This window comes from Dendropsophus ebraccatus, chromosome 3 (assembly GCF_027789765.1).
Source record: "Dendropsophus ebraccatus isolate aDenEbr1 chromosome 3, aDenEbr1.pat, whole genome shotgun sequence".
Classification (NCBI taxonomy): Eukaryota; Metazoa; Chordata; class Amphibia; order Anura; family Hylidae; genus Dendropsophus; species Dendropsophus ebraccatus.
Genome location: NC_091456.1, coordinates 104,317,238 through 104,336,419, shown reverse-complemented (window position 1 = coordinate 104,336,419; position 19,182 = coordinate 104,317,238). Strand labels below are relative to the sequence as shown.

General features: G+C 43.5%; 1 protein-coding gene across 1 annotated transcript in view; it reads right to left on the bottom strand.

The window, feature by feature from the left end:
- The window catches only part of STK11 (serine/threonine kinase 11), a 64,513-nt gene that overhangs the window by 14,799 nt on the left and 30,532 nt on the right, over positions 1-19,182 (bottom strand). The window contains exons 6-8 of the mRNA XM_069962409.1: positions 14,707-14,764; positions 2,526-2,713; positions 1,296-1,498 (exon numbers count right to left, since the gene is read on the bottom strand). Coding sequence (XP_069818510.1) covers positions 1,317-1,498; positions 2,526-2,713; positions 14,707-14,764 — 428 coding nt within the window. The 3' untranslated portion in view covers positions 1,296-1,316. The remainder of the gene's footprint in view (positions 1-1,295; positions 1,499-2,525; positions 2,714-14,706; positions 14,765-19,182) is intronic.

Genomic DNA, 19,182 nt, shown 5'->3' with positions numbered 1-19,182 from the left:
GCAGGCAGACTGGCTCAGTTACACAGTCCAAGCTCTCAGGCATTCGTTCTCTCACCTGCACATAGCAAACCCACCTATACTTCCTGAAATCTGGCTGTTTCTGGAGACAGTTTTGTTCCCAAACAGGTAGTTAACAGCAGATTGCAAAGTAGGTAGACACAAGGGCATGTTTTTCTGGGATGAGGAATCAGTTCAGCAAATTAGGGGTTTTACATAAACGTTAACATATAGGCACATATATTAAATGGAGGGAAGTTGTCTGAAACAACAGTGTCAATTTAAGGATTCAAATATTTTGGGTAGCTTTACACACACCGTATCACAGCGGATTTTGTGCTGAGGATCTGCAGCAGATTAGATCTAAATAACTGAACACAGCATCAAATCTGCTGTAGATCTGCAGTGGATCTGCTGCGGATCCTGTATGTGTGAATGCGCCCTTCAACAACATTAACAACTAAGACTTATTTCTTTTGAGACAGAGATACACTAGGAAAAGTCAAATCAATGGATGGAAATTTCCATTCAGCAAATATTATGACATAATGACTCTTCTCCTATACAGAAACTAAAGGGGGCAGACACAATGATATTAAATAAGTAAGAAAACGCAGATGACCATTCAGTCAATATAAATAACGGGTAAGCTTTGAGGACAATATTGAGAATGGAGCCTTCAGAAAAAAATATACTAAGATATACCAAAGAAACAGAGGAATAGAAACAAACACCACATGAAATGGCATTGAATGCAGAGAAAGAGAGAGAGGAGGGGGGGGGGGGGGGGGAAGAGGAGCGAGGGGATGGGAAAAAAACGTCAGAGGAGACCTGCTGTCATTGGCACAGCCTATGACTCATTCACCGCAGGATATGAATGAAGACACCTCTTTATTCAGCCCTCATCTCTGCCGATGCCTCTCATTTCTCCTGCCGCCTACACGCTAACTCCGTGTTGGGGGCACACAATGCAACCCTCCCCCCACATTGTTAATTTATCTGAGCAGTAAAGTGATACCATGATACAGTGCACATTAACTCCTAGATCATTAAAGGGGCTTGTATAAAAAGGGCAAATTACAAGGGGCAATATCCTCTTTGCCAACAGGAGGGAATACAAAATGAGTATTCAGTAATTATTACATAATGTGCCAGTATATTTTCTGTTAAAGTTTTCTTTGTTCCTATTCAAATTAAAAATATGGCTACATTGAACTCTCTTCCAGACAGTAACATCTTACAGAAACACAAAAAATCCCCTTATTTTAAAGCATCCCTTCATTCTCAAAACACAATACCTTGCAGAGTAGACTCCTTGGTCACTGTTGTTTGCAGGCTGACAATTTACGTACTTTTCCCCCTGATGTGCTAGCCTTGCGCTGGGATGAGGAGCTTACTCTCCTTTCTGACTTTAGCTGATTCTCTGTGCCATTCATACATAGCTGTTTGGCAGGTCCAGTGCCCTGTGTCTGTGCAAACATGTCCTCTTCAGGCACCTGCCCTAATTCGGGATAAATAAAAATATGAAAATTAGGTACCACCGTGAAAATCCCTTTCTAATTATTCCTTTAACAATTCTGTATAAGCTGTTTTTAATAGTTCTGTGTTGTGCTGTTACTCTGTTAGGGTGGGTTCACACTACGGAATTCTCGCGCATAAACTCCATGGAATTCCGCCGGCTGTACGCACTCACGGATGCGCGCCTTTCAGCCAGCTCCGTAGACACCATTCTATGGTCAGGCCGATTCCACATCCTGCTGAAAGAATTGACTTGTCAGTTCTTTCGGCGGAATCAGCTGGCCCATAGAATGGTGTCTATGGGGCTGGCGGAAAGGTGCGCGTCTGTGAGCGCGTACAGCCGGTGGAATTCCTCGGAGTTTATCCGCGAGAATTCCGTCGTGTGAACCCACCCTTTATTCTTGCTAAAATTGTATGACTCAATAGTCAACTGGGTATTACCAATTGGGGCACGGGGGGGTCCCTTCATTGTCTGAAACTATCCAATCAGAGCTGACAGTGCCAGACAAGCCCCAATTGGCAACACCTAGTTGGTTAACCCAATTGGGGCTTGTTATACAAGAACAGAGGAACGGAACATCACAGAGCTATTAGAAGAGATGTTCCAAAAAACACTTGACTAGTTTTAATAGAATATATGACCGAAGTTCCTAAGTGATGTAAATGTGAATGAGAACTTGCTGTAGTGCTTTAGTTAACTGATGTTAGAATTCAAATATTAACACATGGCTGCCTGTCATTTCAGCAGAATCTTAGTGAGGCTGCAGTTTGGCGGGTCCTGTACATGAAGTACTGTGTGACCAAGAACTTTCTTAAAACATTAAAACTATAGCAACATGAAACCTGCATTTTCTTCTTGCAGTTCGAAATCAGTCATTGCACTCAGGTCATTTGCATTTCCTTTCTAGTAATCCCTTAACCATAGTGGACATTTGGCACACCACCACTACCTACTGCACAATATAAGGCACTGATAATCAGAGCTAAAATAAAGTAAAAGCATGCTTTACCTGGAACTGTAAAGTCTTGGGTATAGATTATTTCATCTTCCAAGTCACACAGATCTTCATCCTCACTATACCCGTGTAGATCCTCCAGGTAAGGCACAACTGTCAAGCTTCTCCAGCGGTCCTTGGTTTCTGAGCTAGGGGGAATGGGTACAAGGGGATCCATCTGTGGGTGCTTCTTGCGGAACCAGCTACAGTGAAATGGAAATGCAATTTTTTTAGGTGAGATTAAAAAAGAAAAAAAATTAAAACCATGATATTAATAGATTCCCATATGTACATCACTTTATTGTGTGCCATTAGTAAATTAGTAAGAATGGCCACTGCCATTGTACAAAATATTTCTGCACATTCTATGAGGCAGAGCACATAGGGATATTCTCTATGAAGTTGGAGGCACTACCTAATGAATGGCTACAATAGGGTTTTTATTATCTTTTACCAGAAAATATCATTAACATCTCTGCTGTTACTGCCAATGTTACATGGCCATCCATTTTACAACAGTGGTACAGCTTGCTTTTCTATGTTGTTGCCACTTATATTCAATCAAACATCCTTCCTTTTCTATTTCTCACTATCTGCCTACAGCAAGCAGTTCTATTGTTAAATATCTTAGCACAATTATGAACTAGCGGCCATTGACCCCGTTCACATGGTCATTTATCTTGTGTACTACTAAACTGATGCTGACAAAAACAGCAGGTGTGGAATATCCTGCACCAGAGAGCAGATCTAGAAATTCCCATTTCTTGTTACTGCTCATCTTGTCTCTGAAGGAGTGCAGCACATACAGAGAGGTGACCCAGTTGCTGTGGCAACCAGCTGAGGATGAGGAGGGGGGGGGGGGTGCGCTGTTACGCTGCACATCTTTCCACATTCGGTGGATGAGTCACACAGTGTCTTATAAGCACTCTGTCACCAAGAGAGGGGGGGGGGGGGACATAGATAGAGGGAGGGTAAAGGCTTCACAAAAAGGTGGTGTATGGAGTGAGGCTTGGGAATGGAGGGTGGAGGGAGGTGTGAAGAGAGAGAAAGCAGAGGAAACTTCAGCATATGGTGAATATAAGGAAAGGCACAGGGAGGAAGAATGCACAGAGATTCAGAAAATAGAGTATTAGATGGTGGGAAATAATTTTTAAGAATTACAGAAATTAGGACCACTGATCCCCTTGAAGGTCTGACTCCATAAGACTAAAGCGACTGGAGGAGCAAACAATCGCTGTCGCCGCTATTACACACTTACCTGCTCGCTGTGTGCAGGAGAGGCCACGCGGAGCCTTTGGGGGGGGGGGGGTAGGGCTTTGCGGGCGCCAGCCCATAGCAGATAGCAGCGGTCTGCTCCCACCACTCTTATTCCACGGAGCGACGGCAGCAGATCGCTGCTATCACAGCGCTTTTGAAACATTTTGAAAGACAAACGACTTTTGTTCATGTCGGCTGATCGTTGTTTCCTATTACACGGAACGATTATCGGACGATAATCGTTCCATGTAGTAGGGCCTTTAGCTGCGGACCAGGGCTGCTCTGATAAGCTTTCTAGAGAATCTGAGAATTCAAAAGATAAATTATCCCTTCCTGTTTATGGAGAACATCGGTGCCTGCTCTACTGTCCTTGTGCCTTGCATGCATATTACTATAGGCACAGCAGGCTAAAGAAATGCTTGTAAACAACATGACAGTTTTGTGACAAGGAGATGGAAGGGGAAACTAAAGAGAATTTAGAGCTGTGGGTGTAAGGACTGCCCAGTGGTGTATACAATTATGTAAAATTATCCAAAGAGCTTTATATGACAATACACTAAGTCACATGGTGCATGGTTAAAGAGCTGCAACTACAGTGAGGGTATAAACTAGATACAAAGGATGTGTATATTATGGTGTATTTATGCTGCTGTGCATTTCTATAGATTACCAGCATTGGCAAATTGTAAAAGTTAAACAGAGGATACAGAAATGTTTTTGATCCTGGTAGTAGTGTAAATGTGGATAAGCATCCCTTTAAGATCTCAAATGTAATTGATATGAATACTTCTGTAATTTCTATTGATTCTGCTATGGATTACTGTGAGTTCACATTCACTATAGAAAAAGGCAAACCTTAAAGAGGCATTCAGTGGATTTAGAAGTATAATGCTAACTCAAAAAAAAAATCCATGTAGAGTAACTGGTTACATGCCACCTCCATGCTTGCATCCATACGTTTTATAAGCTCTTTTTTTATTGCAGTGTCATGTTATGTGATCACCACTCAGGCCACCAGCCCACCACATGCTTTCCTGTGTACACTCTCTCCTGTGTGGCATACATCCTGTGAACCACATATTAGCATTGATCAAATCCCTCCTGGCAGCTCTCCAACTCCCCCCATATGTCCCACCAAGCATAATGTGATGCTGAAGATATCATTTCTCATATCTAATGCAGCTGAAAGTAGTAATATAATACACAAGTCAATACAATGATCAGCTGCAGACTTCCCAAACCTACACTGCCTCCCTCTGCAGACCCACTAATATGTCCTACAAGATTGCTCTCCACTGCCTCCCCAAAAGCAGACCGGGAGAAACCACTCACAAGGAGACTGACAAGGCCTTATTCCCACATTCTGGGCACAGTCCGTATATAGACCGTGTGCAATGGAACAGATTATCAGAAACGGAGCACCGCAGGTGTTTAAATCTTTGCCGGTACTGTACTGATACAGCAACGCTGCTGTGTCAGTACAGTACCACAAAGATTTAAACTGTTTCTGCTATCTCAGGATCATCAAATGATACATGATGCCGGAGTTCCAAAAGTCTATTATGTGGTACACTGTCTATATACATATTGTGCACGGAAAGTTGGAATTAGGCCTGAAGCTGCATCTATTATGATATGCTAATACTCTATAGTGTTAGGTAAGAAACCAAAGTTCTTCGTCATTGATCACCTGATAAGACTGAGCAGGTTAAGAGATGAGACTCCACATGCTCTGGGCTCTACAAAGCTGTAGACATGATGGGAAACATAGGCTGGATTAGGAGAGCTGTCTCAAAGGGAAGAAAGACATTGGGCAACATTACATTACTCAGCATTGCGCGTTTCTAGACCGGACCAGTCTTTTCATCATCTAATGAAGAGACCAGTCCGGTCTAGAAACGCGTAATGCTGAGCCTTTTATATATGTTTTTATTATTTTAATAAAGTAGTTTTTTAAATTTAATCTGTTGGGAGTAGCTGCGCCTGTTAATCCTGCTGGAATTGGGAGAGGAGGACTGCATCTTGTTATGGCCCTGGCGTGGGTTTGCAGGAAGGCTGCACACTGATTCCCTTCTTGAGGATACGCATGGAGAGTTGTGCCTCGATCTTGCACAACTTAGCCAGGTGAGAGAGGACCTGGTTTCACTCAATTACTGGAATTCTATTCATCCTATAGTATCTGGTCCTGCACATGGAGCGCTGTCTTTGTTCTCTTTTACTCTAGTGTAAGGGGAATAACTTTGTATCTGTAATATACATAAACAGCATAGTGGAAATGTATTAAAAAGAAGGTAGTACTATACGTTAATCAGTAGTTGTGTCAGGAGAAGGAATGTCCTACAAAAGTGACTTATAGCAGACCTCCTGTCCAAGAAGAGAAAGGCAGTGCTTTTATTAAGCCACTAGTTTTGCATGGTCATCAGATACAGAAACTCTTGTCGTTTTTAAAAGAAGTTAAAGACTTACAAAAAATCCATTCATGTGTATTATATATTCAGCTCTTTTAAAGAAGTATTCTGTTTTTTTCTTCTTTGCTCCCCAGCTGCGAGCACCCACCCCATATACTCACCTATGATAATAGTGTTCTGCGGCACTGCGTCATTCCAGTGCTACAGGGCCTCTTTAGATGCGGGACAGCTGGAGAAGGTCATGTGGGCGCCAGCAGGATTTGAATGGGGTTGTAGCACTTGAAAGATGCCGCACCATGGGAAAATGATGGTTGAGCATACAGGGGAGTCTGCAGCCAAGGAGCAAAAACAAACAAAAAAAACACACACACGCTCACAAAAAAGAAGCAGTTCACAAACAATTATTATTGGCCCCCCCAGTAGCACTGGCATGTATACTCACTGCAGCTGATCAGTGTCCCGCAGCGCCATTCAAATCCGACGTGCGTTCACATCAGCCTCTGCTGTGACTCCTCTCCTGTGATTGTACGCCGCAACTCACGTGCTTCAATGCATTCTCTATGGAAGCGCGTGACTTCCGGCAATCAATCCACAGGACACAGAAGAGGAGTCATAGCAGAGGCTGAAGTGAGCTCACGACGGATTTTAATGGCGCCATGGGACACCGATTAGCTCCGGTGAGTATACGTGCCAGCGCCTACCGTAGGGGAATAATAATTTTTTCTAAACTGTTTCTTTAAGTAAAAAAATTGTATAACTTTTGTTTTTTTGATACAATCAAAAATCACGTCATTGGTAAATGACACTGGATGGCTAAGATGTAAATAATAATTAGAATTCTAAAGTTATATTTAATAAAAAGATAAAGCAGCTTCCACTGCAGCATCTCTGGCTTGTGTGCACTACAGTGAGGATACTGTTATCTCCCAAATAGATATACATATTATAGAATAGATCTGCTCAGGCACTCATTTTGTACATAGTACCCCATGGGACTAACCATGACGCAGATAGAAGACAGTAAAGCAATGCAGAAATAAATGTAAGGGGAAAAGAAGATAAGGGGGAGTGGAGGAAGGGAGAAAAGCATACAAATTATAGAAAAGAAATACAAGTAAATATAAGTACTTCTAAGGTTAAAAAATTGTGTAGTGTCTTACTACTTTCAATATTTTTATTTGCTCTGCATCATAGTATTCTGACCCCTATAATCGTTATTTTTCTGTCTACCACAGCTGTAAGAGTGCTGTGGTATAAATTCTATTTTTTATTAGTACCATTTTAGGGTAAATGGAACTTCTAATCCCATTTAAATAAAATCAGGTTTTTTTAATCAAAGTGACCAAAAAAACAAAAACAATTGACATGGAGAATAATTATTATAATTATAAAATTTATGACATTTCCAGATGCTAACAAATACTGTTTCCCCAAAAATAAGACACGCTCCGAAAATAAGACACCCCAACTATCCTACCAACTAGCTTAAAGTAAGGCATCTTCCCAAAAATAAGGCACCCCTACTTTAAACTAAGGCACCCCTCAAAAGTGAGGTCGCCCATTGCCACCTGCCGCCACCAAGGACTCACCTAATCCCCTTGTGGACCCTCACAGCTGGCGCCGCAGGCATACTGGTCCATGGCCTCCACGTCCACTGCACACCCCGCTGCGCAACACCACACGTCTCGCTGCTGATGCGCTCCTGCTTCAGCAAGGATGTAAGTACTCCAGGGAAAGAGGTCTTATTTTTCTCCCCCCCCCCCCCCCCCCCGAATTTAAGAGAAGGGGGAGACTTATCAAACTGGGGTAGAGTAGAATTTTCTTAGTTGCCCCTAGTAACCAATTAGATTCCACCTTTGATTTTTCAAAGAATCTGTGAGGGATGAAAGGTGCAATCTGATAGGTTGCTAGGGGCAACTGAGACAATTTTACATTACACCAGTTTGATAAATCTTCCCCATAGTGCCTGTTTTTCAGCAAACATTATTATAAAGGCACGGTCTTATTTTCGGGGAAACGCGGTATGTTTTTTATATGACACGTGGTGATTACTTAAGTGATTAAAGGAGAAGTCCGGCGAAAATTGCCCCCCAAAAGTTATACAAATCACCAATATACACTTATTATAAAGTGCTTTTTTCCCCTGCACTTACTACATCAAGGCTTCACTTCCTGGATAACAGAAATTACTCACCGATAATGATGTTTCCTCGAAACATGACGGCACCATGGAGAGAGGGACCCCGCCCCCAGGGACAGGAAACCTAGAGTATAAAAAATTTAGGCCCTCCTCTCATCCTCAGTGATTTACAGAGACCGAAGAGAGCCCTGGTTAGTACAAGGATAATAATACCATACCTTCACCAACTAATAATCATGCAATATATATATGTCCTTTTTTTTTTTTTTTTTTTTTGCACACCCTCGTGAAAAAAGTGAGATAGCACCAAAAAAGGGTGGGAATGTGGTGGTGCCGTCATGTTTCGAGGAAACATCATTATCGGTGAGTAATTTCTGTTTTCCCCATCAACATGACGGCACCATGGAGAGAGTACCAGAGAAGAAACCACTAGGGGGGGACAATGGCCTGTAAGACTTTCCTACCAAAGGCAACACCCGATAAATCAGATAAATCTAATCTATAGTGCCTGAAGAAAGTGTGGGGTGAAGACCAAACCGCCGCCCTACAGATCTGAGCAATAGAAGCGTCCCTCCTCTCCGCCCAGGAAGTAGCTATTGCCCTGGTGGAATGAGCTCTAAGCCTAAGTGGTGGAGGAACCCCTGCCACCGAATAACAAGCGCATATTGCCTGTCTTATCCATCTGGAAATGGAGCCACTGCTTGCCTTACATCCCTTATTGACTCCAGAGAACTGTATGAACAGTGATCTGGACTTCCTAAATTGCCTGGTAGATTCCAAGTATTGCAAAACCACTCTTCTGACATCTAGGCAATGGAATTCTTTTTCTTTATCGTTAGATGGGTTCTCACAAAAAGATGGCAAAACAATGTCCTGAAATTTATGAAAATCAGTCACTACCTTTGGAAGAAAGGCTGGATCGGGGCTAAAAATTATTCTGTCCGATAAGATTTTTGTATAAGGTTCACAACAGGACATATTTGCCAATTCTCCTACTCTCCTGGCCGAGGTGACTGCAACCAAAAGCGCTGTTTTTAATGTTAAATTCTTTAGTGAAATTTCCGTGAGTGGCTCAAACGGAGCATCTGTCAGGCTTTTTAGTACTAAACTCAGATCCCATGGTGGGACGGCACAGCTAACTGTGGTGGAGAACCTGGCTGCCGCTTTAAAGAATCTCATGACCCATGGATCACATGCCACCTGCTGATTATACAATGCCCCTAGTGCTGAAGCATGAACCTTTAACGTGGCTGGTTTTAGTCCTTTCTCTAGACCCTTTTGTAGAAAATCCAGCACCTGGGCAATATTTGGTTTATGTAAGTCTATAATATTGGAACCCACAAAGGAGAAAAAAGTTCGCCAGATCCTAAAGTAGATCTTATATGTTATCGCCTTTCTACTTTTCTGTAGAGTGGTAATTACTGCATCAGAAAGGCCATGAGTTCTAAGGATCATCCTTTCAAAAGCCATGCTGTCAGGTGCAGTTGCTTCACACTGGGATGCAAGATGGGTCCCTGAAAAAGAAGATCTTCCTGCTCCGGCAGCACCCATGGGTCCGCTACTGACAGACTCTGAAGAGACGAGAACCATGCTCTCCGTGGCCAGAATGGCGCTATTAGAATTAACTTGGCTTTGTCTTGTCTTATTTTCTTCAACACTCGGGGAATGAGTGCTAGTGGAGGGAAGGCATACATAAGGCTCCATGACCAGTGGTGAGCTAATGCATCTACTTTTAGGGGCCGGTCTGCTGGGGACAATGAAAGAAAAAGCTTGACTTGCCTGTTCTGACGGTTTGCGAATAAGTCCACGACTGGAACCCCCCATAGGTCTGTTATCATTCGGAATATTGCAGGGTTTAGCTGCCATTCTCCTTGATGTAATTGGTGACGACTCAGGAAGTCCGCTCTCGTATTCATGCTCCCCTTCAAGTGCACTGCGGAAAGACTTAACAAGTTGTTTTCTGCAAATAAAAAGATATCATAAGACAGGTTAAGCAAACCTTGACTTCTAGTTGTACCCTGTCTATTGATCACAGAAACTGTAGTAGAATTGTCTGACATAATTTTTACATCTGTTTTATAAATGAATTTCTTTGCTGTCAGCAAAGCTTGGTGAACTGCAGCTAATTCTTTTTGATTTGAAGACCCAAAGGTATGCTGTTCCAACCAGGGGCCTTGGAAATTGCGGTGATCCAGATGTGCTCCCCATCCCCAGGGACTCGCATCTGTGGTAATGACTTTAAGGGATTTATTAACCCAGCTCAGACCTGCTGATAAATTCTTTTCCGTAAGCCACCATGAAAAACTGTCTAGAGTTCCTTGTGACAGGGTGATCTTTCTGTCAAGGTCTGTGGGTGAGCCGTCCCATACTGATAATAACTCTGCCTGCAGACGTCGGGAATGGTATTGAGCCCAGGGTACTGCGGGAATGGTGGCCGTAAACAGACCCAACAAGGACATACCGTTCCTTATGGACGTTTTTGGATTTTGAATTATAGTTTTTACTGCATGCTGCAACTTCTGAATTTTCTCCTTTGGCAAAAAAGATTTCTGCATTACTGAGTCCAGTATTATTCCCAGAAACTTCTTCCTCGTTGCAGGGACTAGAGAGGATTTTTCTTCGTTTATGATCCAGCCCAGGTTCTGTAGAATGGCTAGGACTCTTTTTATCATTATCTGCAGTTTGCTCCTGCTTTCCGCTACAAGCAGAAAGTCGTCCAGATATGGAATGAACAACCCTTCCTCTTCTCTTATATGAGCTGCCATTTCCGCAATAATTTTTGTGAAAACCCTCGGGGCAATTGATATCCCGAATGGTAAGGCTCGAAATTGTAAGTGTAGAAGCACCTTGTCTATCCAGATTGCTATTCTGAGGTATTTTTGAAATGTCTGATGAATTGGCACGTGCAGGTAGGCATCTCTTAGGTCGACAGACGCCATAAAACAATTTGGATAAAGAAGATTTATTGTGCTTTTTATTGTCTCCATTTTGAATCGTTGGTATTTTATGAACTGATTCAATGGTTTTAAGTTTACGATTACTCGGTAGGATTTGTCCGGTTTTTGTATTAGGAACAGGGTTGAATAAAAACCTTGTGCTTCTTCCCCGTTTGGAACTGGTATCAGAACTCCCTTCTCCATGAGAGTCCTGACCTCTGTCTCCAATAGATGTTGGCCCTTTTCTCCCGAGTGACTCTTTGTTATTATAAAACGAGTGGGAGGCAATGAATGGAAATCTATATTTACTCCTTCTCGAATGGACTGTAACACCCAGGAACTGCCGCAGATCTTTTCCCATTCCTGAGCAAACTGAGCCAACCTGCCCCCCACTCGTGGCTCGGCGTCATTGGGCAGAGGGTTTCTTGGAATTGTCTGTCTTTTGAGAGAACATATACCCTCTGGCTTTTCCTTTCCCTTTTCCAGAGGTTTCTGGCCCTTTCCTCTGGAATCCACCTTTTCCCTTGTTCCGAAAGGACTGGTAGTGACTCCTTTGCGAGGAATAGGGAAACCCCTTTTTTCTATCTGACGCTTTGTCTAGTAGGTCATCTAGAAAAGAACCAAACAAATAATTGCCTTCACATGGTATACCACACAACTTAGCTTTCGATGCTGGTTCTCCCGACCAATTTTTTAACCATAGGGCTCTTCTGGCCGAATTTGATAAAGCTGCTGAACGTGCCGAGAAACGCAAGGCGTCAGTTGAAGCATCTGAAAGGTAAGCAGCAGATTTCTTTAACATGGGTAAATGCTTTTCCCCCGATTCTCCTGCCTGTATATCCTGTTCTAGTTTACTGAGCCATACCATCATAGACCTAGCTACACATGTGCTTGCAATGTTAGGTTTAAATGAGGCTGTGGAAGCTACCCAGGATTTCTTTAAAAAAGCGTCTGCTCTTTTGTCTAAAGGATCCTTTAAGGTTCCTAGGTCTTCAAAGGGTAAAGCTCCCTTTCTGGACATTTTGGCTATAGAAACATCGATGCTAGGCGGTTTATCCCAGGAAGGATTCTCTGATTCGTCGAACGGGTATTTTCTTTTAACCGCTCTAGGAATGAACCCCCTTTTTTCTGGCTTTTTCCACTCTCTTGTAATAAGTGATGAAATTGTTCTATGCACCGGAAAAACTCTTTGTTTTTTAGTGTCTAGTCCTCCAAACATTATATCCTGTACAGATTTAGGTTCTCTAACTTCTTCCAATTCCATAGTAGCTCTAACTTCCTTTACTAGAGCACTGATATCCTCAATAGAAAAGAGAGGTTTCCCCCCAATATCTGTGTCGGAGAAGTCCGAGCCCTCTGCTCCCGAACCCTCTTTTGTTATTACTCCCTCATCTTCAGCTTCACCAAAAACTTCAAGTGGAGCTCTGGAGGGACCTGGCACCTCTTCATCAGGAGGAGGTTGACACATAACTATTGGTAGCGGGAGAGAAGGCGTTGGTGCAGGTCTAATATCCTTTAAGGAATTCTGGATCTCACTCTTAATAATATCTTTTACAGATGAGATAATAGCCTCCATAGAAGGGACTTCAGCCCTAACCATTCTGGAAATACACTCTTCACATGTGGGCTTGTTGTAATCAGACTTTAGTTTATCTTTACAAATCCTGCACTCTCTATGCCTAGAGGACCTTGAGCGCTTGGCACTTTCATCCTGCAATTAATCATAATGAAAGCCCATAAATATGTGATACAGAGGAACAACCAAATAGAAGTCATCTCACCACCCCCAACCGGAGGAGAAGCATGGCCGATACCCTGGATGATGCCGCGCCGGATGACTCCTTCCTCCGTTCACTGCTGGAGCTCATTGCCGCTGCTACTGCTGCTACTTGCTCCGAGCGCCGGCCGACTCACTCAGCCTGAAAGATCTGCAGCCGCCAGCCCCGGAAGTACTCTGACCGGCGTGCTACGTCACTTCCGGCGCGTCCTGGCCGGGATTCCCGCGCGACGTCACTACCTCGCGCCCATAGGGAATCCCGGCTTCCGAACCGGAAGTAGCTCATTCGCCGCAGCGTCTTTGAGCTGCCCTGGTCTGTCCGGTTCCCGGCCTCAGGACGACACCGCGTCCGGGAGGAACGGTGAGTCGGTCTTCTCTGGGAGGCCCCTGCATCCCCTCTGGACCTCCTCAGCACACCCCAACTAGGGCGGCCCAGCAGGAGAGAGGTCCCGGCATCTGTTCTTTGGAGACTCCGCAGAGCCTCTGTACTCCAGGTCTCCCGTCAGGGACAGGAAACCACTGAGGATGAGAGGAGGGCCTAAATTTTTTATACTCTAGGTTTCCTGTCCCTGGGGGCGGGGTCCCTCTCTCCATGGTGCCGTCATGTTGATGGGGAAAAAATGGTGATGTCACGGCCCAACTCCCAGAGCTGTGCGGGCTGTGGCTGCTGGAGAGCATAATGGCAGAGGACATAGGACACTGGAGGGACATTGAGCATCATACTCTCGAGCAGCCACAGCCGTACAGCTCTGGGAGTCGGGTCGTGACATGACCATTTTATCCAGGAAGTGCAGCCTTGATGCAGTAGTAAGTGCAGGGAAAAAGCACTTTATGTACATTTCCTGTTATAAGTGTATATTGGATATTTGTATAACTTTTGGGGAGCAATACAATACTTAAATAAAATTTCGACGGACTGCTCCTTTTAAAGATCAAAACAGTACACAGCTGCCACCTGATATATATGGAACAGGGTAAGCGTCATATACTCCGCTACATTACAACAAGCATATATGTCAATGGTGGGAGTTTAAAAAAAAAAATTAAGGCCCTCATACAGCTTATACTTTTGTCAGCTGTACCTGCCGCTTGATGCATGTTTGGCTGTCGGTATAAGGAGCATGTGGCTCTCCCGACTGTCCACCGACAGATTATGTCGGTGGAGACAGGAGTCAGACGTAAGCTGTTTATGGCCACCTTAAGGGCCTATTACACGGGTCGTTTACAGGAGCAAACGAGCACTCTCAGCGCTCGTTTGCTCCTCGTTCCCCACTCGCTGCCGCCGCTATTCAACGCGGTTGCAGCAAGCGGGTGAGTGCGGGAGGGGGGCGGCGGGGAGCTGCGGGGGAGCTGCCCGGGTGATCGCTGATCGTCCGGGCAGCCCATAGGATATAGCAGCGTCTGCTGCCGACGCTCCTATTCAACGGAGCGACAGCAGCAGATCGCTGCTATATCAGTCGCTTGTTTTTCAACATGTTGAAAAACAAGCGACTGCAACGATTAACCGACATGAACGATGTCGGCTGATCGTTGCACTCTATTCCACGGGACGATTATCGTCAGTAGCGGCCGATATCGGCCGAATACGGGCGATAATCGTTCCGTGGAATAGGGCCTTTAGGCCTACTTGTCTGTACAACAAATCTGTTGGCTAGCAAGATGAAAAAAATAAACTTACTTGTGTCGACGAATCTGCTGTATTGAAAACCTCTTTGTTGGGTCATATTCCAGCATTCCTAGAAGAGAAGAAATAGTTTTAACATTCCATATTTATCACATGATTTAAAGAGGACCTTTAGTTAAAAAAAAAAAAAAAGTCTCCATAAAAGTAATAATGCTAAGGGTTTGTTTACAGCGAAATCTCGATGCGAGTTTTGCAGCGAGATCCGCTACGAGTCAAGGTCCTGGCAGGCCCTAGTACTACAAAAGACTACTACTACTGAAAAGACCGCTGTGAGTATGTAATGCAGCCGCCCCCTTAACCCCTTCTGCTGCCACTCGGCTCCCGCTCCGCTGTCTGTATATACATTTATTTTTAAAAAAAAAAGGTTTTAATTTTTGAAAAGCCATCAAATAAAACAAAAGTTATACAAGTTACATATCATTGCAATTGTACTAACTTGGGGTATATGTATAACAAGTCAGTTATATCCTAGGGCAAACAGCGTAAACACAACCCCCCCCCCCCCCAAAAAATAAAAATAAAATAAAATAAATTGTGTGGTTTGTATTTTTTTCCAAATTCACCACACGTCATTTTTTTTCTGGTTTCACAGCATACGTTATGCAAAAATTAAGCCTGTCATTGCAAAGTACAATTAGTGGCACAAAAATTAAAGGCTCATCTAGGTCTCTAGGTGGAAAAATGCAAGTGCTATGGCCTTTTAAACACAAGGAGGAAAAAACGAAAACGCAAAAAGGAAAATTGGCTCAGTCCTTAAGGGGTTAAATTAAGATCCATTCGCTTCAATGGAACAGAGTTGCAAAACCACATCAGAGACAAGATAGGTGCTATTTCAGGAAGGAAGTGACCATGTCTTTCTAAGGCTGGTTAACGACATCCCAGTGGTGTGGTCCTTTTTTTGAAACGCCGCCCGGTTCGCATGCTCAGCGCCGGTCTTTCCCTGTGCATTGGCAGGAGGCTGACTATGGGGGTCCAGGAGCAGTGACATGGAGCTGCGGGGGCAATGTATTTTTTTTTTTTTTTTTTTGGGGCTGTATTTTCTAGCAAAATACACTTCGTAAAACAGGGATGGGAAACCTTTTGCCCACCAGCTGTTGCAAAACTATATTTCCCCATCAAAGCTTTGGCTTTCCAGGCACGATGGAAAATGTAGTGTTACAACAGGGACGAAGGTTCCCATCCCGGCTGTAAAAGGTCATGTGCAGGACCTGAGCTGGTGGTGCACACCTCAGATGGTTAAAGATAACCAAAGAGAGAAGTCTTGGACTGTTCTTTAGGCCCTGCACTAGGACCAACACATGAACCCAAGAGAAAGTGTTGTTGCTGCAAAATAGACCTTGCCCTGTGCTACATTCCTCATTTCAATAAACGCTTTCAATATTTTATTCCAGTGACTGCCATCATGCTTCTGCTCTTTGCCAGTTTAGAGCAGAAATATTCAAAACTGCATTGCATGATTTGCATCACATTTCAATGTGTTTGACACCTTTGCACCTTACTCGATAGGGGCATAATTTATCAAATAGTGGCTTAAGGGTCTGTACACATGTACAGACTCGCAGCGTAAATCTCGCTGCGAGCCTGTCAGGTCCCTTGATCTGGATATATGCACAACTGAAGATATTTCAATAACATCAAGTGTTTTTGCTCTTTTTCATCTCCTCATTTCTCCTTTCAGCTGCTCATGGTGCAAAAATACTTTCTGGTTGAGGGAGTGTCAGTAGTTCTCTGGAAGCCTTGCCCTGCTTGCTCCTAATTCTCTTCCTATCAGCCTGCATTTTTTCGCCCTGCTCCGTCCCACTACCCCTTCTGGCCCAACACGGAGGTATGCAAGGACACAAGTCAATGCTGATTTGCAGTGCCTTCAGAAGGCCAGTTCACATGAATCATCACTGTATAGTTCATGAAGCTATTTAAATATACTGCTATCAGCTGCATATCCCCTGTTTAAAAAGGGAGATGTGCGGCCTATAGCGATACATTTTAAAGCCACACAAAAGATGCTATCAGCCAGTTTCCCGCTCAACAGATAATCTGCTTTTGGCTACATGCACTTGCAGCAAGTTTGTGGGTGTGCCTTCTTGCCTGGCAGACTCACTGCATGTGCGTCACAATCACTAAAGGATCAATCAAAAGGTGGGGCAGGCACGATGTCAAAGGGGAACCTATAAAAATTGCTTTTTGTTTTTTTTTTCTCCCGGGGAAGAACATATACAAAAACATATGGCATATCCAATGTTAGAAAAACATGGCCACTTTCTTCCAGAGACAAGACTCATGTCTCCAGTTTGGTTGGTGTTTTGCAGCTCCGTTCTAGTGAAGTGAATGGAGCCTAAAGAGGTTGTCCAACATTTTTTCTTATTGGAAATGGGAATAATTTGTAATATTTTCGTTTCACTCGGTTGTTTTCTCTATCCTTTTCTTGCCTCTATGTCCCTGGACATCCTCCTCTGTTGCTGTTTTTTGGATTTATATTTGTTTACATATAGCACTTCCAGGTCACAGGGGTCAGCAATGACATCAGAGTTCTGCAAGCCTGTAGCTCCGCCCACTCCTCTCTGAATCTAGCCCCACCCACTCTACCCATAGGCAGGGAAATGTCTGTAATACTACATGTGTATTTTGAGGAGCATAGCGGCTCAGTGTCTGCCAATTACTTATGTTTTCACTCTTTTATCTGTTGTAGGACTACAAACCCCTGCGCACATGTACATGTTAGGAGTTGTAATCCTTGATTACATATACTCTACAGTAGCCATCTTACAAGTGGGTGGGGTTCTAGGAGCTAGGATTCTGTTGCAAATTTACCTCAACAAGAAATACAAAGCATAGGGACTGACATGAGGTAAAGTATCATGCCTCCTCCCCACATTACACTGCCCGGCCACTGTATTTAAATAGCTCCAACCTATTCTGCAGTGCTGTGCAGAGATTATAGCCACTCATGTTGGTCCCTGTTCCCAATGGAGCTCATTAGGTTTTGGAGTCTGTGATAAAATCCATGCAGACATTGGGGACATACATGAAACGGTTATCTTTGGTGGCATTTGATCCCAGGACTCCAACACTAAAAAGCAACATGGCTAACCTCTGTGCCCAACACAACATAGGTATCAGCTCCTGGTCTCCTCAATCTCATTCTGCAGTTTTTACTGGGCTCACATGTTAGCCCCTCCTACAGCGGTGGGGCTAAATCTATGTGGATACATAACCCCACCTGATGACTCACTGGAAGGAACATAACCCACCTGATGACTCACTGGAAGGAACAGGAAACATAGTGAACGTGACATCACAGGAAGTAAAGAAAACACAGGCATAGGGTGGTCATGTGACTAAACCCAAGAACACAATAAGAGCTCTAAAAAAAATATTAGAGGTGTATGTATACAACACCCACAGAATACAATGCAATGCTAGTTTTTTTGAAAAATCTTAATCTTAATTAGAGACTAGAGTCGTGTTGTCTCTGGAAGAAAGTGGCCGTGTTTTTTCTAATGCCTTTAATTAGCTCATTGTGTCAGCACTTGAAAGGGTTTCCAGCAACTGAGAGATTCACTTTAAAGGCGTTGGCCACTTTATAGTAAAATTGTTCAGAGTACAGTATTAGTAAGTGTTTTCACATTACTTACTGACAGCAGCTCCCTGTGTACCTTATAGAGCAGAAATCAGACTCCTCTCCGCCAGGCTGTGCTGCCCTGCTCTGTGGAGAGTCTGTCCATATTAAAGCTGACATGGAGGAGCATGTGACCATACCCCACCCTCTGTTACCTCCATAGGCATATACAGGTTCAGTGGTGGACACTGGGGGCGGGGCCTGGTCACATGTTCCTCCATGTCAGCCATCTTATGGACAGGCTCACCGCAGAGCAGCAAAGCCTGGAGGAGGGGAGTCTGATTTTAGCCCTTTTAGTCCTTACCTCTTTTCAGACTCATCCTTTCACGTTGCTTTTTTTTTTCTTTTTGATTCAGCGTTTTAAATAGGTGTTGCATTTTATACATTTAACATATTGGGATCCACATAGTGGCACTGAGTAAAATATAAATCTTTTTCACCAAATTCATACCACACTGCAACACTTTGGATACTTCTCTCTAATAAACGGACTACAAAATCTTTAGGGTGGTATAAAAGAAAAATCTTCTGGACCTATGTGTTAATATCCATCACTGACATACTAACTTATCGACAATCTATAGTGATATCTCTTCCAAGAAACAAGATTATATATGCGCATAACATTCATTGTTGCTTAGTAAAGCCATAAGAAAATCCCCCAAGCTCCAGAGAGCTGTACAATAACACATCTAAAGGTTCTACGGCCAATGCACACGTCATCCTTGCCAAGTATCATGGTCTAGTTTAAAGGGATGGAAATAAATATTCCTAATAACCATTTGTATTTAAAATACATAAAATAACATAAAATAATATTTATTTATACAACGCCACCAGATTCCGCAGCACTT